Source organism: Pygocentrus nattereri, chromosome 15, assembly GCF_015220715.1.
Source record: "Pygocentrus nattereri isolate fPygNat1 chromosome 15, fPygNat1.pri, whole genome shotgun sequence".
Classification (NCBI taxonomy): Eukaryota; Metazoa; Chordata; class Actinopteri; order Characiformes; family Serrasalmidae; genus Pygocentrus; species Pygocentrus nattereri.
This window is the reverse complement of record NC_051225.1, coordinates 31,962,766-31,985,166: the sequence shown is the minus strand read 5'-3', so window position 1 is coordinate 31,985,166 and position 22,401 is coordinate 31,962,766. Positions and strand designations below refer to the sequence as shown.

The following is a 22,401-nucleotide window of genomic DNA, read 5'->3' as shown; positions in this document are numbered from 1 at the left end:
CATCCGCTGACCTCTCTCTGTCATTTTATGTGGCCGACCACTTTGTGGCTGAGTTGCTGTTGCTCCCAATCGCTTCCATTTTGTTATAATACCATGACAGTTGACTCTGGAATGTGGACTGGACTTGTTGCACACATGGCATCCTGTCACGGTACCACGCTGGAATTCACTGAGCTCCTAAAAGCAACCCATTTTTGGTTTTTTGGTTTTTGTTTGCTGTGGAAAAAAAAACAATAAACTGATAGGCTTTTATTACTGTTTTAGCGAAATACATTACTACATACTTTCCAAAACAGAGAAAAGTGATGGACCAGCGATTGGAAACTAATTTACTTTTCGTTTTGAGCAATTTAGCCTCTGCTTTAGCTCCGTTCACCGCCATTCATTCATGACCCGCTCGCCGGCGCCCTCTGGCGTTATGATGAAATAGGAGGAATATGAAGTCGTCAGACTCCGACTCTGCTTGTCCCTCCCGCACACCATACTGAGGAAGTATAAGACCAGACATCTCATTGTCTCGTGATTTACTTCTAATGGTCCGTCCCGCTGGAGATAACCAATGTGGCTTCCCGAGTTTCTCGTCGTGGTTTTGAGCCTGTCTGCTGCCGGAGCGGCGGCCGCCTGTCCCTGCGCGCGAGAGGAGCTCTGTCAGCCGGTCCAGCATGAGCGCGAGCTGGAGGTGCGTGAGCGCGCTGCCTTTAACCGTTATGTTGTTTAAGCACAAGCTGCTCTTCACGTTGCTGTTTCCATGTTTTGCATGGCCAGTTTCTGTAAATTTATTAACTACAGCCTGTGGGTGAAACTGATTGAGAAATAACAGGATAAAAAAATAAATCACGTGACACTCACACAGATTAGACCGAGCACTGCTGTAAAGTAGTTTTTCTCCCATAACTACACAAAACCTGCGGCTGGAAATCATATAGGCACACGTATAGGTCATATATCCCACAATAATAGGTCATATATCCCACAATAACCACAAGACAGGGTGCTCATTTGTTACAGTTGTCCTTTCGCCAGTTACCAGTAACAGCTGCAGTTCCGCAGTAACGCTCTGTTATACTGTGAACTGGCCTATAGAATAACATCAGAAGTGATTCTTTTTTGTGTTCTGATATATTTTATGTCCTGGTCGGTAAGTGATGCGTTTGGCATACTTCTCAAACAGCCTTCATTATTTTATACGAGTTACTGATTCTTAGGTTACCTACATTTCTGTTTATATGGTCACTCTTAAAAAGGATGCTTCTTCAAGGGTTCTTCAGCAAAGAAAAATTGTATATTGAATCCTGAACACTCAAAGAACATTTATGCATCATGAAAGGGTTCTTTAGATTGATGTAAAAGATGGTTCTATATAGCACCTTTTTGAAAAGGGTTCATTATAGCACCAAAATGAATTGTGTAGTTACGAGCTTGGCATCATGATAGAAGAATCATTTTGGGCTCTATGTAGAACCATCTGCAGCACATTCTCCTTAATCTGAAGAACCCTTTCATGATGCGAATGTTTGTGTTCGTGGTTCTATGGAGAAGCATTTTCTTTACTAAAGAACCCTTAAAGAACCACCTTATTAAGTGTGTAATTTAAACCAATGAAATTTGTTCACAATTTGAACTTGTTTCTGGGGGCGCTGGAGACGGGCAGCAGTTGGGCTACATCTCCCTGGGATGACATGTCAGAACATCAGAGCATTTGAGGCAGAAAGTGATCACGCTCACAGTACAGCACCCACCGGATCATCATCAATACAAACGCTGCTTCAGCTGTGTGCGCATGGCACTTTAATATTATTCTGAACTGCTGGCTGACTTTATATGTACTTAATCTGAACACTTTGACACATTCATACCTCCTAAAAAGTTGCCACGCACATTTTGCACATTTGGGGTGAAGGACCTCTGAAATTGCTGCTCATATTGCACATGTATACACTTTCTATTCACCAGAACACTTCTGCATCTCGAGTTGATTCAGTAGTCATTGTCTGTTTATTGTTTTTGTACTTATTTTGTGTATATATGTATTGTCTGTCATCCCACTAGCACATGTGCACTCATGACCTTGTCTTGGGGGAAGTTCCACCAAGTTTTCAAAATTTCTGAATAATTTTAGAAAACCACCCGTGAACACGTCTTCTGAGTTTTTATGTATTTTATGTTTTATGTAACACTGATGATGGTAAAATAGTGGAAAATCTGAAAAAGAAAAGTTTTCTTTGGGGACTGGCTTGCCCTAGAACACTCTTCATGTATCCCACCATGAGTGGATTTAAAATACTTTTTAGACCATAACTACCATAAAACAGTGTCTCAGACATTAGGTAGTGTATCCATAACCATTTCATGTAATAACTTTCTGTGAGGGAGCTTTTAGGTGTGTTAACATCCTCAGACATCTGGTCCCCATCATCTCCACTGTGAACGATTCTGACTCAGCAAGTTTCTTTAGAATGGAGCATTTTACACCAAACCGCTCGGAGTGATTTTGTGAACATGTTAAAGAATCAACTGATTATGAATTTTTAAAGAATAGGTGGAGACGTTTACGCATCAGAAAAGAAGCCAGAACACGTTTCCTTACTGTACCTATACTGTACCTTGTATACGTACAGTATAACAACAATAAAAATGAACTGAACTAAAATAACAACAGTAATAATAAACAAGAAATGTTTGAACAATAATAAAAAAGACAAGGAATTTGCATTTTAATGTCATAGAACATTTTGTATTTGACAGTTTGTAAAATGAATGTGGGGTTGCCTTTATTCATTCCAGCTTAGGAACGCCTGAGTGTAAGTACAGTAGTAACATACTGTGGTACAGCTGAGCCCCTGAGTGTCATAAAAAGCCAGTATAGTATAGTATAGTTTGCATAGTATTCTATACAAAATGTTTTTATTTTTTTAAATAGACACATCAGTGATAACAGCAACATATCGCTGTTGTTGGAACAAAATCTCGTATCTCCATTTTTATTGTTTTCCAGTTTTTGATGTCATTTGAAAATGCCTGTTGTTGTTTACATCATGTGTAAATTTCATGATGAATGGACCAAAAGAAACCCAAAAAATCTGGTTCCATTCGGCTTACATAAAAAGTGAAGTAGGTTTACCATTTTGGAGATACGACATTTTGTTCCAGCAACAGCGATATGTTTATATCACAGTTATAGCACAGGGAGCAGAAGCAGTGTAAGAAAGTGAAAAATTAACCCCAGGCCTTTATGGGTTGTGGAGATAAACACATGGTTGAAACTTGCCAGGCTCAAAGTGGGTTTTTATGATGCATTTGCAGTACAAATGTGGCACCTGAAGCTTGCAATGCAAAGAAGATATTCACTGTGTTACAAATGTCCTGCTGTTACAGCTCTTATCTGTTAACCTTTTGTACTGCAGCCAAAACTATTTCTTTAAAGAACTTCAAAGCAGTAGTGAGGTTATCATACCATGGTGCATTAGTATGGCATCATTTCTAAAATGCCCGCCACCCTGACAGAGAAGCGGCTTAGAAAATGAATGGATGGATGGATGGATGGATGGATGGATGGATGGATGGATGGATAATATCTAAAATGATCTCAGGTGATATCTTGGAGAGTTTAAGGTAAGCTATATGACTAAAGGTATTAATGATATGGAGATTAGCTGCAGTATCAGCCTCTACTTTTCTGGAAAGGTTTTACACTGGAATGTGTTGAGTTTATTGGATTCAGCCACAAGAGAATCAGTGAGGTCAGGTACTGATGTAGGATGATTCATTCTGAAACGCCACTCCAGGTTGTACAGAAATATTAGACGATGCTTCATCACTCTGAAAAGGCCGGTTCAACTGCTTCACAGCCCAGTATAGTGTATCCCTCTAGTCAGTGCTACACAATGTTTGTGTCTGGAATTGAATGCTTGTGTCAGTACGGGTCAGTTAGCTTAGTTCACTAAACAGAAGGAGTACATCTACATTTGATGTATAGTGTATGTCTAACATCTGTCCTCATTTTCTGTTTCTTACAGGTATTTGTGTTTGATGTTGGGGGAAAGGCATGGAAATCTTATGACTGGTCAAAAGTGACAACGGTAGCTGCCTTTGGAAAGTATGACGCTGAGCTAATGTGTTATGCCCATTCCAAAGGAGCACGTCTCGTTTTGAAAGGTAGAGGTCATTTGCAAATATGCAGCCTGCAAACAGAGAAATGACAACAACTGACTTACTCTTCCAAAGTATACGCAAGTTTACGTCCTTTATTAAACTCGTTCTTTATCAAACTGTGGACATGCCTTCACAGGTGATGTGCCCCTTCGTGATATGGTGAATGAAGCCAAAAGGAGTGCTTGGGTCAAGGACAAGGTCAATTTGGCCAAGAGCCAGTTTATGGATGGCATAAACCTTGACATTGAGCAGGAAGTGGAAGAGTCCTCGCCTGAATACTATGCTTTGACCGCTCTTGTGAAGGAGACCACAGATATGTTCCATAGAGAGATTCCAGGGTCTCAGGTAGAATGTTGATTAAAGCATGACAAACAACTGTTGCATAATTTTTAAAGGGGAACTCCAAAGATTTAGCTAAATTAACCATTCAGTGTTTTAGAGGTTATTGACCTTGCGTGCACCTTTCAAAAGAAATTTAGAGTCAAAATTGTTTACCATTATAGTACTAGGAACCAGATGTCAATAAGTTGTGGTTGGTTAGTGTAGTGGTTAACACCTTTGCCTTCTACACTGCAGACTGGGGTTCAATCCCCGACCAGGGCAAACACCCTACACTATACCAATAAGAGTCCTTGGGCAAGACTCCTAACACCACCTTCGCCTACCTGTATAAAATGATCAAATTGTAAGTCACTCTGGATAAGAGCGTCAGCCAAATGCCATAAATGTAAATGTAAGTTGACACTACAAATATCACCGCTTTATGTACTATTCAAAATGACCAGTAAGCTTACATGTGTCTTTAAAGTTTTTATATGTCATGCTGATAATGCTAAAAAAGTGCTTTTTGGGGTACATTTGTTTCTATAAACTGCCCTGCATGTACCTCTCTGCCCTTCAAGCGTTTTAGAGAAGGCTCTGACTGCAGAGCCACACAAGCAGCTTTACTCCAGCAAGGTAGATCAGAAGGTAATCAAGGTAGGAAACATTGGTGAGTGAAATAGTCGGCGTTAGCCACTGTGCATATATCAGCGTTAGCTTGCAACTGGGTTCTCTCTCTCTGTTTTTTGTGCATTCTTGTTCAAATTGATATGGATCTATGAAATTTTGGAAATAGATTTCCTCAAAGTCCTCCGCATACTCTGCAGTCTTACAAAATTGGTAAGAAAACGGTACGAATAAACTAAACAAAAGCTGCTGCTGGCAGTAGCCGTGTTGATTGGCTGAAGCTACAGGCTGTAACAACAAAAGCTCAGTTGGTTGCGAGCATTGATCACAGTTGAGAATGCGGCTTTGAAAGGAAACACGGAATCCTCGAATAAAGGTTTATTCTAAAAATATACTTTAAGCCAAAATGTTATAACAAAACTACCAGAAAACTGTGTCTCATGTATCAAGAAACACATTCATAACCATTTTGTGTAATAACTTAACGGGATGTAGCTTTTAGAGCCATTAAGTGCTGCGGACACCTGGTTCCTAGTACTATAATGGCAAACGGTTCTGACTCTAAACTTCTCTGGAAAGGCACATATCACACCAAACCTCTCTGCATGATTTTGTTCACAGCTAAACCATTGAATGATTTAGTAATTTTGCAAAATAGGTGGAGTTCCCTTTTAACGTTGCCTGGCATTATAGCTGCTAACCTTTCATGTCCTTGATGTTGAATCTTAGGTGTCATTTGATGTGGCTTGGTCACCCAAGTGCATAGATAAGCGCTGCTACGACTACACGGCGATTGCAGATTCCTGCGACCTTCTTTTTGTAATGTCTTATGATGAACAAAGTCAGATCTGGGGGGACTGCATCGCGATGGCAAATGCACCTTTCAATCAGACGCTATCAGGTAACAAGTGTAGCGTTATTGTTCTTTTTGAAAAATGCCCAGTAGTTTTATCTTTAGAACTTCTGTGGCCTTCTTTTCTGCCATCAGTGAGTATGTTGTACTTGCATAACCACAGTTATTTTTTTATCTTACAGCATATGATCAGTACATTGGGATGAAAATCGATCCAAAGAAACTAGTGATGGGTGTTCCGTGGTATGGTTATGACTATGTGTGCCTAAACTTCTCACAGGTAAAATAAAAAATAAAGAATCTCATGGTGGTCTGCTACCTGGACTGGCCAATATTGGTCATTATAATTACTAGTATAATTGGACAATTAGACCTATACAACTACCACTGTTGATTTCTAATAGGAGGGGGTCTGCACAATTCCCAAAGTGCCTTTTAGAGGGGCTCCTTGCAGTGATGCATCTGGAAAACAAATACCTTACAAGACCATGATGAAACAGATCAACAGCTCCATATCTGGGAGGCTATGGGATGAGGTCCAGCTGGCTTCCCACTACAATTACAAGGTCTGTGGCTTCAAAAGTTTGACCATCAGTAAAACCACAATGAAATCAGAGGAATTTCATATGGAATTTACGAGCTGTTCCTCTATTCAACTTCACAGGATAAAGACGGGAAGGTCCATCAGGTGTGGTATGATGATCCAGAGAGTATCTCCCTGAAGGCCGCCTATGTGGGACAGCAGGGCTTGAGAGGGATCGGCATGTGGAATGGAAATCTCCTTGACTACAGCGATGACCCTATCGCCAAGCAACAAAGTGCTGATATGTGGAATGCCCTCATACCAAATCAACAGAAACCATCTGTGATGGTGTCCTAGAGCCTTAACTACAACCAAACTTGGTCTCAGGTATAAAGGGAGAAGAGATTTAGAGATTTGTAGAAAAACTAACCATTTGGATTTTTATTGTCAATAAAACCGCTTGTCATTCTTAAAAACTGTGATATTCATATGCTCTACACTGACTGATTTAAACCTTTACTGCACAATAAATGAATATTTAAAAAGAAATGAGAAAGAGTCAGTAAGAAGTTTTCAAGGAGTCTATCATATCACACTACACAACTATACCAAGCATCATACTTAATGTACTTATTCATATAGTGACATTACCTACATTTAAAAACATGAGTTTCACTACAACACGCAATGTGCCAGGTTCCAGACTGCAAGTTGTTTTTACAGTAAATTTTTAAAGTCCACCTCCATTTATTTGATTTCCAGTCAAAATGACAGTACAATCGTACAAGATAACTTTTGTCAATGTCAAGAAAAAGCAGAAAATATAATTTTAAGAGAAAATTAGACATCTCAACAACAAAATATTTCAGTTTTTAGAAGAAATCTGTGATATTTTTCCACACTTCCGAAGTTCAGTCGATCCAGGTAATCCCAAACACATTCAGTGATGAGGTCTCTGCTTTGGAGTAGCCAGTCCATTGTTCTTAGAACATCAGCAGCTTCTTTGTTTGATTAACAGATTTTCTTCTCAGATCTGAATCAAGATTGATCTCCTCTTTCAAAGGTGAACATTTTAAGCATTGTTTGTCTGATGGTCCACCAGACCTTGCATGGTTGTTACAGGTCCCATCTAATGTTTTAGATATATATGGTCATATGCCTTTTAGCTGAAAGAATGGTAAATGGCAAATAAATACGATGCATAAAATTAATATAAATATTTGCATAAACAAATTAAGAATGAATCATTCTAAGTTCAGGAAATTATTATTTTAATTTCATAATAAATATTAAGAAAACGGCATGGGACAATAGAAATGCAATGTGCATTGCCACAGTAAGAGTAAAGCAAAACACTGCCATTGGACATGGCCACATTAATGTTCCATGAATTGGAACAAAAACATGCAAAACATCCATATAAGCACAGAATAAAAATTATTAACTATAAAAATGATTAGGATAAAAACACACATTTGGAATGTAAGCAACCACTGTGTGCACTGCAGATTGCAGTTCCATTGTCGCATGCTGTTGCAATTCTGTCTCATCATTTAATACAAACTCCCTTAGCATCTAAAGCGCTTTCATTTATGAAAAAGATCTTGTAAGCATCCATTAATGTTGTTTAATGTGTACATGTGTGTATATGATGTGTGTATGGAAAACAAAGCCTGCAATAGGAAGGAATGTAATCATAAGAAAAGTGAAGCATGTTACAGGAGAAGCCTTCATTTTCCCGAAAGAATCCAGAAAGAAACTGCATACTGTAATCAAGCAGAGAAAAAATGAAAAGAAAGTACTTGTTGCCATATGTTAACACCATGCAGTACTGGGTTAAGCAGGTTTTCAAGTGCTTATCTGTGATCCAAGGTCAGCAGCACTTAAAAGAGACCCTGAGACTGAGCACTGAGACTTCTTCTGCAACAGTTCTGCTTTCAGGGCTCGCAGTTCTGTGGTCGCCTGCTTCCTCAGCTAGAAATAATTTTCATAGCAAAAATTATATTTGGTTATACTCAAGAAAGCCTGAATGTAGATAATTACTATTGAGCTACAGTGAACATTACATACCTTGATTTCTGTGGCAAGTTTCATTTTGGCATCATCCAGATTTTTCTTCAGATTGTCTATTTCGCAACTCTCAGTCATAATCTGGATTATAAGATCGTTCTGTGAATGATAATCATGAGCAACTCATTACCGGTCTAGGTCATTTTGAATGTATAGCACAGATCTCTAAACGGTCACAGTGTAACATTTTATTAGCTATAAAGTAGTTGTTTGTCTCCCTCCACTGAAAGGCAAGCCAGCCTTGTAGACAGCAAGTTGTAGATCTGACCTTTGTGCTTGATGGCTTCCCTGCTCGTTTTTGTCTGTTCCTTCCATCTCGAGCTTGTAGTTGTTGAAACAGTTTGTCATAAAATGCCTCCAGTTCCTGTCGAAGACTTTTTAGAGCTTCCTCCAACGGTGCTGTGGCTTTCTTGGTGTCAAAATACTTTCTCTTCCACTTGTCCCGTGCTGGGTGGTTTGGAGAGGAGGGGTTTAAAAGTATTTTTATCTTAATTCTCCCTTAAATATACAACCCCAATTCCAATGAAGTTGGGACGTTGTGTAAAACATAAATAAAAACAGAATACGATGATTTGCAAATTCTTTTCAGCCTATATTCAATTGAATACACTACAAAGACAAGATATTTAATGTTCAAACGGATAAACTTTATTGTTTCTAATATTTACTCTTTTTGAATTTGATGCCTGCAACATGTTCCAAAGAAGTTGGGACAGGGGCATGTTTACCACTGTGTTACATCACCTTTCCTTTTAACAACACTCAGTAAGTGTTTGGAAACTGAGGACAGTAATTGTTGAAGCTTTGTAGGTGGAATTCTTTCCCATTCTTGCTTGATGTACAACTTCAGTTGCTCAGCAGTCCGGGGTCTCTGTTGTCATATTGTGCACATCATAATGTGCCACACATTTTCAATGGGAGACAGGTCTGGACTGCAGGCAGGTCAGTCTAGTACCTGTACTCTTTTACTAAGAAGCCACGCTGTTGTAACACGTGCAGAATGTGGCTCGGCGTTGTCTTGCGGAATAAGCAGGGACGTCCCTGAAAAAGTCGGTGCTGGATGGCAGCATATGTTGCTCCAAAACCTGTATGTACCTTTCAGCATTAATGGTGCCTTCACAGATGTGCAAGTTACCCATGTCATGGGCACTAACACACCCCCATACCATCAGAGATGCTGGCTTTTGAACTTTGCGCTGATAACAATCCGGACAGTCCTTTTCCTCTTTGGCCCGGAGGACACGACGTCCATGATTTCCAAAAACAATTTGAAATGTGGACTCGTCAGACCACAGGACACTTTTCCACTTTGCGTCAGTCCATCTCAAATGAGCTCAGGCCCAGAGAAGCCGGCGGCGTTTCTGGGTGCTGTTGATATATGGCTTTCACTTTGCATGGCAGAGTTTTAACTTGCACTTGTAGATGGAGCGACGAACTGTGTTCACTGACAGTGGTTTTCTGAAGTGTTCCTGAGCCCATGTGGTAATATCCATTACAGAATGATGTCGGTTTTTAATGCAGTGCCGCCTGAGGGATCGAAGGTCACGGGCATTCAGTGTTGGTTTTCTGCCTTGCTGCTTACTTGCAGAAATTTCTCCAGATTCTCTCAATCTTTTGATGATATTATAGACTGTAGATGATGAAATCCCTAAATTCCTTGCAATTGCACATTGAGAAATGTTGTTCTTAAACTGTTGGACTATTTGCTCACGCAGTTGTTCACAAAGTGGATGCTTCCTTTCAGGAATGCTCACTTTATACCCGGTCATGACACTCATTTGTTTCTAATTAACCTGTTCACCTATGGAATGTTCCAAACAGGTGTTTTTTGAGCATTCCTCAACTTTTCCAGTCTTTGTTGCCAGTGTCCCAACTTCATTGGAACGTGTTCAAATCAAATTCAAATCACTGTATTCTGTTTTTATTTATGTTTTACACAATGTCCCAACTTCATTGGAATTGGGGTTGTACATAAACATATAAAAATAAATATTTGCCATGTAATACATTTTATGTAATATTTAGTAGGTCGCCTCATTTTAATGTAATTCATGATTTTGTATCCTTTTTGTATTTACTCCATCAGTGTTCTTTCACTACAATACCTAATATAATACTCAAATACCTCCTACACCTATTGGGAATTGCTTCCATGGTGATAAAGAAATGCCCAATGTGCAGACTAATATAAAAATACTGAACTGATTGAGAGGGTTTAAGAGTTAATGGTTTCACTAGGGGTGGTCAATATGACTATATTTATTGTTATTATGATAAATTATGTCACAATATGCTTTGCTAAGATGTGATATTCAGCTTCTTAGCAGCAACATTAGCTAAAAAAGGTTCAAACAGTCCACCCAGGATCCACCCCAAAGTATTTTTTTTACCTTCCACTCTTAAGATATCAACATCAAAGGGGGATTTTTCAAGTTTCTTAATGGAAAATCTAATTCATCATGAGACTGCTGTAGGAGGCAAGTAAGTATGTTTACCACAGATGTAATAGTCGTTACACCTTTCATTTTGGTGCCCCTTTAACACACGAGGTAGATACCTTGGTTCCTGCGGTGTCTATTTAGAGCTAGCAGATCCTTGCCCTTTCTCAGCAGCTCTTGCCTTGATCTTTCCAGCTGTTGTCTCTTCTCTTTGGCCAGCTTGAGTTCCTTCAGCAGCTCATCCCCTACACAGAAAGCAGATTCCTTTTTCTGTCATCTGTTAATGCACTGAAGTTCACTGTCAAACACTGGTGATACTGGTGGTCTTACTGTTGGTTGAAGTTGCATTAGTTTTTTGCATATGTACAGCCAGGGCAGGGGCACTGGGAGTTGCCTCACACTCAACAGGAACTAGTGGTTCTGGTCTGCCCGCATGTGTCTGCAGTGCAAAGAAAAAACGAAGGCCTGCAATAAAGCCTTTATGACTGTTCACTGTACTCTGGACAGGAAAGCACCCCCCACTGGCCATGGCATTTTAGACAGCCACTAAAGGTCAGAGTGTCTTTACAAGGAGGAGCGATTTACAAGCACAAAACTTCCTATTTATGAGAGATCTTTAAGTATTCAGCTCCTTTTAGGAATGCATTTCTGAATATTACTGTCTTGGGAAGCATTAATGTGGGCGTACAAAATGAATACCAGATAACTTTATCAGGCAATCTGAAACTTTCTTACCTGATCATTTGGTTTCTTTCCAGTTGGCTTTAAAGTCTGAGACAGTTTGGATTTCCTAAATTAAAGAAAGTGGTAAGAATTTCTCTGAAGCAGTATAGCATTTATACATTATGCATATTATAGACATTTTCATAGCATGTCTGTCAACCTAAAGTCAAAATTGACCTTTTTTTTACCTTGGTAGAAGGAATTCTATCAATTTTTCAAATGTTCTGAATATTTAAATTGTTAACAAAATCATTCAGACTTTGATCTAGAAAATTTATCAGGGTTGGCAAAAGGGTGGCAGGTAGTTTTGGTAGGGTGACAAGTAGGGTAGGGTAAGGTGGCAAGTGATCAGCGAGAGCGAAACAGCCTAATCATTTAACACGAGTAGGTGAGGAGTGAGGAGTCTTGCCCAAGGAATGCCCAGGTGGGGGACTGAACGTGAACGCCAGTCTGCAGCATGGCAGGAGTGTTACCCAGATGGTTATATCATGGAATGCCTCTAAAAGCACCCTAATAGAAAGTTATTACACCAAATAGCTATAAATGGATGCCTAAGACATTGATTTACAGTAGTCTTTAGAAAGGATTTTGGCTTAAAACTTAAAAATAGTCCCTAAAGAATCATTTCACAATTAAACCAATTGTTTACATTTCAGTCGTTGACTTAGAAGTAAAAACTTTTGGAATTCCTCTTTAAGCACAATCATCAAATTATTCCGTTTAAGAGACAAAATTCTTATTTTTTCTAGTGATCCAAAGTGTTAGCTTGTGCCAGCCTCTAAAACATATACTGATTTTAGATTGTCATCGTGGACCAGCAGAAAACATTGAAGGGCCTATCAGGCACATATCAGCAGAAATTCTCCACCAAAAAATAAAAAATAAATCTGATCCAATCCTGTAACACATGTAGCCTAAAATAGCTCACACTGCGTAACGTGAGATTCTTAGTTGTGTATTTCTTTCTGAGGGTTAGGACAGTGTTTGAGTAGTTTGAGCAGGATAGCCTACTTTTAGATGGTCATTTTAAGTGAAATACCTCCATTCCAAATAGCTCATTTCCAAAATTGCCATTTTTACAGAGGAAATACTGGATCAGGACTGGCCAATACTAAAGGTTTCAATATTGTATCAGAAGAGAAAAAATGGTATCATGCTAGCCCTAATTATTAACCAATGTCCTGTTTCACATTCCTCTTCATCCACATCTACCAACCACTAAGACAAAATGCAGAGCTATCTCAGATCCTGCCTGATACTGTGTTTCACTTACAAATATGTGTTTAAAACAGTACCTTGCTTGTGAGAGGAAAAACCCAGCGTCTGGATCCTCCAGCGACTCTGGTACTCCTGAATCTCTGGTCAAGTTTCTTTTGTAATGTGTCTTTTTCTCAGTTTTTTCCATTTTCGTCAGACTCTGTTTAATGGGTAGCATTTCTGCAACTACAAAAATAAATAAATAAATACTTCACACTCCTGTTCTGCTGTACTTGTAATTGTGTATTGTTTACCTATACAGCCCTATACGGTTTACAAATGGTTAATATCTTTTAAAATTGTTTTTTATTCACTAATCAATTGATTGATGTTGGGCATCCTTTGTTTTCCACCTATAGCTTTTGCATAAACAATTAAAAATATCCTGCATAGAACTATAACACAAAGCAACCTAATCTAACATGGCATCTGGAGTCAGGACTACAAAGTTCTCATTTACAGCTGGATTCTCACCACTTTGCTTTGCCCTGAGCTCCTCTTGGACACTTTTGCACATGTTATGAGTCTCTGTCCATATGGGATCTTCACATCCCACAGAGTCCTCCTCCTCCCTCTCCTCCAGAGAACTAGAGGTGTCCTCATCTTCCAGACTCTGGTCAAGGACAGACAGCTGGGGCCCTTGTTTGATTAGTGGAAATTTTGTAGGCTCTTTTGTCTGGCCAGGTGCAAAAGCTGGTCTAGGAGGGTAGCCTGTCTGGGAGTCAGCGTTGTAAATGGCCAAGTCTGGACTTAATGATCTGGAGGAAACGCTACTGCCATGTTCTTCCACCGGTAGCAGATAGAGCTCTGGGTACAGGGACTGAATTATGAGAACGACAATGCTAAATAAAAGATGACTTCAGAACTGGTCGCAGTATATCAAAATGAGCTGGTGACAAAAATGCTTACATAGGGTGGAGCAAAGGATTTCGCTTTCAAGTCTTTCTCTTGCCTGGGTTTAACCTAATATGTAAAGACCAAAACAATCAGACGTTACCCCCACTGATGTCCATATCTGATATCTGTACTCTGAGCTTTTCTAAGCACAAATATAAGAATCTTTTGAATCAGTCAAATCATATGGATGAAAAGTGAGTTTTAATCACTTATTTTATTGTAAGTCAGTATTCAGGTCACATGGGACTACAAAACAAATCGGATTGTGATGATTGTGATGTAGAAAAATGACATATTAATACAGCTATCAAATTGGACTGTTCAACGTTCATTTACATATGTAAATATTTGGCACTTCGGGCCAATTAGAACAGGTTTTTCCTCATCACACAAAACGTAGTGGCTAGATATAAATGGGTAAATCTGACTCATTAGCCAGAAAGATATTTTTAAAAAGATGACTTGGGGCTACTCACCAGTGCCAAGCTTCTACCAACACATTTTAAAAAGAAGTATCTGTCAGCGACCCTCTCTGGCCCGAGTAACACGCCAAGTTCATCTCGTACAGCTTTCAAAACTGTGTCTGGATACACCCTAAAAGGCAGAACACTAGCTAAAAGATTTTTCAACATTTCAGTAAAATTATATTGCAGAAATGTAAACAAAGCCATTCACAGTGGTTTGATGTGAAATGGAACCAAGGGGTTGGGATGTCCACCATGAAAATACAGCCATTTTATTTACTATCCCAAATAAATAGTAAACCCACATGTGTCTTCTGAGTTATTAAATGTAATGCCGGTAATGCAAAATTGTTATAAATGCAAAAAATACTGTTTTGTCTTAGTCCTCTTCAACAAGATGAATGGATGAGGAATGGGGTGGGTGCAGTTTTAGACTGAACTTTTATCTCAAAACTACTATACAATGAATTTGTAACCATTTCTTGCACTAACGTTCTATAAGGTAGCTTTTAGTGCCCATGAATGTGCCCGTAGACACCTGGTTCCTATCAGCACCACTGAGAACAATTCTGAATCAGCAAAAATCACATCATTGAACATCACTGAGACAAAAAGATTTAGTGGAACTCCCCTTTAACATATCTGCATTATTTCACCCATTCACATCCAACAATTACATTTACCATGACTGGTCGAAAATGCAACTGAACTTCTGAATGGTTGAAACTGCTACTGAACTTCTGAATGGTCGAAAATGATGAGACTTTGCATAGAACATCTAAGCACCCAGTTGAATGCTCTGATTAAATTTAGAGAATTTAACCAAATTAAGATTTACTAAAGTACTTTTCATTATATGTATATGTAATGTTTTAGAATTTCACAACTCAGTAGTTTCATGCATCCAGAAGACTAGATTTAAAGGAAAAGTCAACCATTTGTTCAAAATGCACCAATTATTCAACCCTTCAGATGTAAACGGAGTCAGAGTGGTTTGATGTCAGGTGGCTCATTGTGGAGAAACTATAATAAAACAATGTTTCAGACATCAGACAGCGCATTCATAACCATTTCTGGCAACAACTTTCTGTGGTGGAGCTTTCAGAGGAGGATGTCTGGTTCCTATCACCACCACGTTCTAACTCGGTTAGTTTCTCCAGATTGCTGCATTTCTCACCAAACCACTCTGAATGAGTTTGTTTACATCTCAAGCATCTAATAATGTGGAAACTAACTGTTCCCCTGCTGAAAAGGGACCATTAAAAACTAGAAATTAGAATGAAAACCGTATGGTTTTGCTTTCTAATGGATAACTGGCTTAATGGGCTGCAATAGAGACCAATAGTGTCCTGTAGAATAGCTTTAGATTCCATTTGGAAACCATCAGATGCATTTTAAATCAGCCATCGGTCACCTGTTTAACCATTAGGGTCATTTAATTTGTGATATGGTTTCTACTGTCTGTTTATGTACATTAATGACTTAAGATGAAATGATAAGTAACATTGTAAGAGCAGTGTCCATGTTCATGTCCTGCCTGCTCACCTGATGAAGCCTGCTGATATGAATCTGTCTACGGCTTCCACTGACGCTGTGTTCAGTCTCGAGTTCCACAGCTCATCAGGCACAAGAAACACATGCAGCTCCACACACTGCTCACACGATCGGGAACAGCACACACACACAGTAACGCACAAGCTGTGAGCGTCGTGCTCGGCTGAACATCATTGAGGAGACTCTTTACCTACAGCCGTTAAAACAAGCGCAATCTAACGTAAAGCATGACACGCACCTCTGAAGTTCCTGATCTCTCTCCAGCGAAACAGCTCATCGTGCGGTTTTCCCCTCCAGAGCCCGCGCTGTACTGGACAACCTCTTCTCAGGACAGTGGTGAGCTGTTTGGTCAGACTGGCTGCAGAACCCCCTCTGAGCACTGCAGGCTGTGTTGAGGTGGGAGTGGGGAGACTGCTAAGTAACAATCTTGTGTACTCAAACAGCCTCGGATTAGCTTAACGGAGCCGAGCCGTATTTAAAACAGAGTAGGCCTGTTAACAAACGGCCAACTACCAAAGAAATAATATGCCCTCTAATAGGCTCGATTTTGGAGAAGGGCCCTGAAGAGAAGTGTCCATTTACTGTAAACCCTGCTGAAAAAAAAAAACATAACACACACCAGAATGAAATGCATCCTAGTCTGTGCGGGTTTAGCTGGTCACCCCAGCCTGGTCATGCTGGATGACCAGCATACCAGTTTGAAAGGACAACATACGCTGGTTTTGGATGTGATTAGCTTATCAACTTCCATTTCTGCTGACCAGCATATCAGCAACCAAAACACAACATATTAGTGGTGAACTGGTAACTTCACAGATGAAGAAAAAAAACTTGTGTTTATATATATATATATATATATATATATATATATATATATATATATATATATATATAAATTCTCTATAAAATGTATAACATATCTACGAACAAATATAGCATTAACATTACCCTTCACTGGAACCAGGACGCCCAAAGAACGCCTGAAAAACAGCCCAGGCCGTTATCGCTCATTCACTTAACTTACTGTTGGCACTATGCATGGCCAGTAGGTGGCATACTCCTAGCAGCCTTGATTTTGAAACATTTCTTGTACAGCTTTATAAAGGTGTTAATGTTCTTTAGCCCCCCACCCCCACACCCCACAAAAAAAACTGCAACAAGACAATGTAGGTACATGACATATTTTAATTTACATATTCACTGCACAGTTCTGACATCTACTTTCTCGTGCCAGATTTTGATCAGGCTCTTAGACGGCCTCGCATTTTATCTATTCAAAAAAATCTGCAGAAGGGCTGATTATCAGAAACGATAGTTGCTTTGTTTACAGAAATAGCAAAATGTAGTTCAAATACACAATGAGAAAGTTGTCATTTTCATGGTTCTCTCCATCCCCCACATATTCTCAGAGATGGAATTTTCTTCTATTGGAGTCCATTTCATGACGCTGAAACACAAAAGGCAGCTTTCATTGGTAAAAGAGCAAAAGACATCTAAAACTCTAGAATTCTAAATACCAGAAAAAACAGTCATAACCCAATTAAAGGCTTCAGAACTCACCTTATGAACCCATTCATACTCCCCAAACTTAGAGTCAAACGTCCCTTTCTGCAGGGAGCGTAACTTCAGGGTGAAACGAGGTCCTAGTTCCTGAATGCCTACTTTTTTTTCATTCCTGAAGATGTATCTACGAGAGAGACCAAATACAATCAGAGATGCATTGTCAACTAGTCATTAAACTGGATAAACTGTTGTAAATTTGAATAATATAGAAGGCAAGAAAAGCACACTGACAACCATAACTTTCCTTGATTAGAAATTAAGAAAGTCTGTGCTTTTCAGTCCCACAATTTCTTTAAATGATGACAGAGCGTGATGGGAATACACGGTGGAATATTCATACACTCTGATTACAGTAGTTATGTAAGTAAAGGTTTCAATACCTGTGAAACCTGAAGAAAATGAAGTCTCGCTGGTTGTGAAAAGTGGCAACCTGACGACCCTGAAACTGCGGATCATGAGGAAACAATGCGGCAAACAAGCGGCCAATGCTGTGGCCCAGTCTAGTGGTGAAGTTGTTCAGAATGACCTCTGGGTAGTGCTCGGTTGGGTCTTTTCCTCTCCTCTGCGTTATAGCATAGAAAATACGTTAAAATAGACGTTACAATGAATATAATGTATGTTACCACGAACTTTACAAACTTTATATACAATAAAAGGAACAAACCTTCATTTCTTTGCGAAGTCGAACACTGCTGACTTTAAAATGTGCAGTCGGTCCATCAGGAAGGTGACACAGAATCATACCATCTTTGAGAATCTCGAGTTAAGGAGTACTACCATGTGTGTCCTTTTCATACACAACACTGTATAACAGAAACTACACAAAATAAACTGGTAGAGATCTTATTGAAAAGTAAAGAGCAATATTGAACTGTACAGAACAGTTTCAAAAAATGCCCAAAGTGAAGGATACTTGGCACTTTTCTGTCCTCGTTAATGACCATGAGGTAAGTGAAGTCCCGTGATATGCACTGTGGAATGACCCTCTTCAATGCAAGGCCTCTTCTGTAGTACACATGTGCATTTGGTATTACTGTCGCTAACTGCTCACAAAACCGGACAGTTCTCTGAAAACACAGAAAAACAAATAAACAAGCGTTCTACACAGTGTAAACACTCCTGTATCCAGTGCAAGAATGTCTCCACTATAAATGGATTTTGACACTCAAAACCTTATCTTCCTATGCATTACATAAAAACATCTCAACTAAAGGCCAAAAAATTTCTCTCCATGAATAACGAGTTTGCCTCAAAACTGGATTGATAACACAGTTTTCCATTCAGTGCTGGGAGTTTGAGGCTACAGTTCCTAACAAACACTAGAAGATAAAGGTCTATCAAATATCGGGTGCTATGCTCACGAACTTATTTTTCTTTATGGAAACAGTTGTTAATCTTGAACTTTCAAGCTGAAGATATATGTTTAAAAACAGAAACCGCAGAAATCATGACTAATCTGATGCTTCCAGATGCGTTCTTGACATGCATGTGAGAAAGTCAGAGTTTTCCACAACACTTGTCCAAAATCACAACTTTGATTTTTCACTGAACCATTTATTTAAGCTTAGACTGCTGTATTGATGGCTACAGCAACCAGAAATAAATGTCTATGAATGCCATAGCTGTGGAAACTAAAGTTACTAAGCAACAAGTCTACCCTGACAGTGGAAGAGTATTTAACTGTTTTTGCTCATTTGTTGATATATCTTAATAAAAATGGAAAATCAACCCACATAATCAGTGTCTCTGAAATAAAATCACTGAAGGAATTGCATTGTAAAGAAAATTCTAATTTAATTGATTAAGTATCATGTTTGCAACTACAGCAAACTGATGTTCTTGTCATTGCAGAACAGCATGCTATGGCGGAATTCCTATGGACAGGTTTTTTTTTCTAGTTACCCTTGTTACACTAAACTGTTATTATGATGGGGTAATACAGTGAACTTACTCCTCTTGGTCTGTCTGATGTGGTGATGAGAACTTTGGGGTTTATCAGTTTGTTGAAGTAAGCTGAGAATTCATCTGTCCCTTCATCATAAGCCACCTGTATTCCAGACAAACACATTGACATAATTACTAACACTGGGAAAAAGATACAAAATCAGTCCACAATCATCTCTAGTACGGTACTCATACCTCCTCATCCTCTGGATCTACTGTCGTCTCGTCATACACTCTCTGGTTTTCAATTGTCTTCGGAACTTCTTTCGGCGGTGCCTGTAGATGTCAGAAGCACAGAGCATGTATGCAGAACAATTAGCTTTTTTTGGAACATGTCAACCAACAAGTAAGTCAGCAAGAATGTTAAGAAATAAACACTCACATACCTTGTCACCAAGTGCTTCTCGCTCTTTTCTTCTTTTCTTCCTCAGTTCCAGTTTTTGCTGGAGTAGGGGAAAATGGTTGGAGTGTTAACTGGTTACATTTTTTATATATTTTATACTTCACCATTACAGGCTGGATTTGTACCCATCCATCCCAACGTATCAGGACTTGCTTAATTTATTTTAGAGAAGGTCATTCTTAATTTATAGTCATTTAAGGACGTCCACCGGACGTGCGTTTACCACTAGTTATCCTTGAGGGGAAGAATGGGGTGATGAGCTTACTTTTTTCCCCATTTATGATTAGTGAAAACTAATATGTACTGTACATGAAATGAATTGTAAACATGCAAAAAATCTAAATTCTACTTTTATTATAACAAAAATTATATTCTAGTATCTGGTAGTTTTGAATTCAGTTCTCACTAGTAAGAACACGTCTTTTCTAAAATCATTTTAATCTGAGGAATAACTTTTACTAATCTGACTTCCATGTTAACATACACTAATACAGTGTTAACAAAAAAATCTAACTTGACATTAACACCTTAAATACATGTTCAAATGGACGTTTTTTCCTAGTAAACTTCAAGTATAAACATACTTCTAACAGGTAAAGTAAAACATTCTATTCATATATGCAAGAATTTTAAGTTAAATCTTATCTCTTATTAAATCTTAGAAAAGCTAAATATCATGATGCACATCATGTAATGTGAAAATGTCTAAGTATCATAATCTAATATTCTGCCCACATCTAACAACGTAACAATTCATACGACAACTTAGAATGCAGAAGTTCATTTATTTACACATATTAATTACACTTTTACTTGGTCAAATTAAATTTCAAAATCAAATGAAATCAATAAAGGCATTAAAAGCTAAAATGACTAGCCAGACATTCAGATATTCAATTTTATCTTTTCCTGCTCTGGCACATCTGATTATTTAGGGAGCTGAAGTGTCTTTATACAGAGAAAACACCGAAATGTGCATGTTTTCCCATCGTACATTTTTCCAGCAAACATCAGGTGACTGACAGGTCTCTCAGGGGTGAAATATGCCGTGTTTGAGCAAAGAAAACACAAAACTATGCAGAGCTCTGAGCCAGAGAAGTAAAGAAAACAATAAAGCAGCGGTTCCTAGTTAGTTAGTTAGTGAGTCCCCTCATATGCTCTGCACACCTCTTCCCCTGCTTTAACACAGTTGGGTCAGCAGACGATGCTTGCTAACTATAAATGACCTTGAATCTGGTATGACAAAGGAGGAGGAAAAACTAAAATATGCATTGTGATTAGAACCACATTTTACCATACTAAGCAGTACACTGTAGTGTGTAGTATGTTACAGTACTGAAGTATATTATGTTACAGTACTGCAGTAGAGTATGTTACAGTACTGAAGTGTAGTATGTACAGTACTGTAGAACAGTATGTTACAGTATTGTAATGTAGTATAGTATGCTACAGTACTGTAGTACAGTATGTACAGTGCTGTAGTACAGTATGTTACAGTACTGTAGCACAGTATGTTACAGTACTGTAGTATGTACAGTACTGTAGTACAGTATGTTACAGTACTGTAGTATAGTATATACAGTACATACTATACTACAGTATTATAATATAGTATGTTACAGTACTGTAGCATAGTATGTTACAGTACTGTAGCATAGTATGTTACAGTACTGTCGTGTAGTATGTTACAGTACTGTAGTATAGTATGTTACAGTACTGCCGTATAGCATGTTACAGTACTGTAGTATAGTATGTTACAGCACTGTAGTATAGTATGTTACAGCACTGTAGTATAATATGTTACAGCACTGTAGTATAGTATGTTACAGCACTGTAGTATAATATGTTACAGCACTGTAGTATAGTATGTTACAGCACTGTAGTATAGTATGTTACAGCACTGTAGTATAATATGTTACAGCACTGTAGTATAGTATGTTACAGCACTGTAGTATAATATGTTACAGCACTGTAGTATAGTATGTTACAGCACTGTAGTATAGTATGTTACAGCACTGTAGTATAGTATGTTACAGCACTGTAGTACAGTATGTTGGAGAACGGTAGTATACGGTTTGAAACGTAGACGAGAAACCTTGTGTAACGTTACCGCTTCTTTAGCTTCCCCTCTTTACCGTTTTCCCTTCTTGTACTTCTGTACAGTTACCTTGCGTTTCTCCTGCTTCAGCTTCATGAACATGAGCTGCCTGCGCTGTTTGTTCTTTATCTCAGACAGGCTGAAAGTGGGAGGCAGTGCAGGTCGTGTGGAAGACGAGGTCTCCGCACTTTCAGACTCCGGACCCTTTTCTTCTGCTTCCTCCGCGCGTTTTTCTTTCTTCTTTTCTTTTTTACCTTTACATTTCTTACTGGGTACATCCTCAGAGACTGGCACCTCAACAAAATCCATTTTTAAGCTGTTGTGAACAACTTGCCACGGTTCACGTGTGTTTTGAGAAACGCTTTTAGCCGGAAATGCAGAGGCGGATTTTGCTTGCGTGTTTTTCTCCTCGCGCCCCCTAGCGGCAAGGAGGAGTTCAGACCTATATCTACACCCCTCATCACAAAAATAATATTTTTATTACTTTCCACAGATATAAATGATCTGCCAGGGA

General features: G+C 38.8%; 3 protein-coding genes across 3 annotated transcripts; 1 reads left to right on the top strand and 2 right to left on the bottom strand.

Moving 5' to 3' along the window:
* Positions 1–452: 452 nt before the first annotated feature.
* Positions 453–7,025, top strand: ctbs (chitobiase, di-N-acetyl-). The gene is made up of 7 exons (XM_017702259.2): positions 453–679; positions 4,017–4,155; positions 4,289–4,497; positions 5,830–6,001; positions 6,136–6,233; positions 6,358–6,519; positions 6,618–7,025. Exons 1-7 carry the CDS (start codon positions 560–562, stop codon positions 6,831–6,833), a joined length of 1,116 nt encoding a protein of 371 aa, XP_017557748.1. The 5' UTR covers positions 453–559; the 3' UTR covers positions 6,834–7,025.
* Positions 7,026–7,432: 407 nt separating this feature from the next.
* Positions 7,433–16,238, bottom strand: spata1 (spermatogenesis associated 1). The gene is made up of 12 exons (XM_017702242.2): positions 16,118–16,238; positions 15,871–15,977; positions 14,338–14,455; positions 13,874–13,927; positions 13,439–13,784; positions 13,003–13,150; positions 11,720–11,774; positions 11,315–11,423; positions 11,104–11,229; positions 8,815–8,993; positions 8,547–8,645; positions 7,433–8,450 (listed from the first exon to the last, which is right to left on the bottom strand). The coding sequence occupies exons 1-12, from the start codon at positions 16,154–16,156 to the stop codon at positions 8,325–8,327; spliced, it is 1,506 nt and encodes a 501-aa protein (XP_017557731.2). The 5' UTR covers positions 16,157–16,238; the 3' UTR covers positions 7,433–8,324.
* Positions 16,239–17,046: 808 nt separating this feature from the next.
* Positions 17,047–22,283, bottom strand: rpf1 (ribosome production factor 1 homolog). Its single transcript, XM_017702258.2, has 9 exons — positions 21,957–22,283; positions 19,773–19,829; positions 19,582–19,662; positions 19,394–19,489; positions 18,356–18,509; positions 18,107–18,189; positions 17,823–18,004; positions 17,440–17,566; positions 17,047–17,326 (listed from the first exon to the last, which is right to left on the bottom strand). Exons 1-9 carry the CDS (start codon positions 22,194–22,196, stop codon positions 17,285–17,287), a joined length of 1,062 nt encoding a protein of 353 aa, XP_017557747.1. The 5' UTR covers positions 22,197–22,283; the 3' UTR covers positions 17,047–17,284.
* Positions 22,284–22,401: the final 118 nt, after the last annotated feature.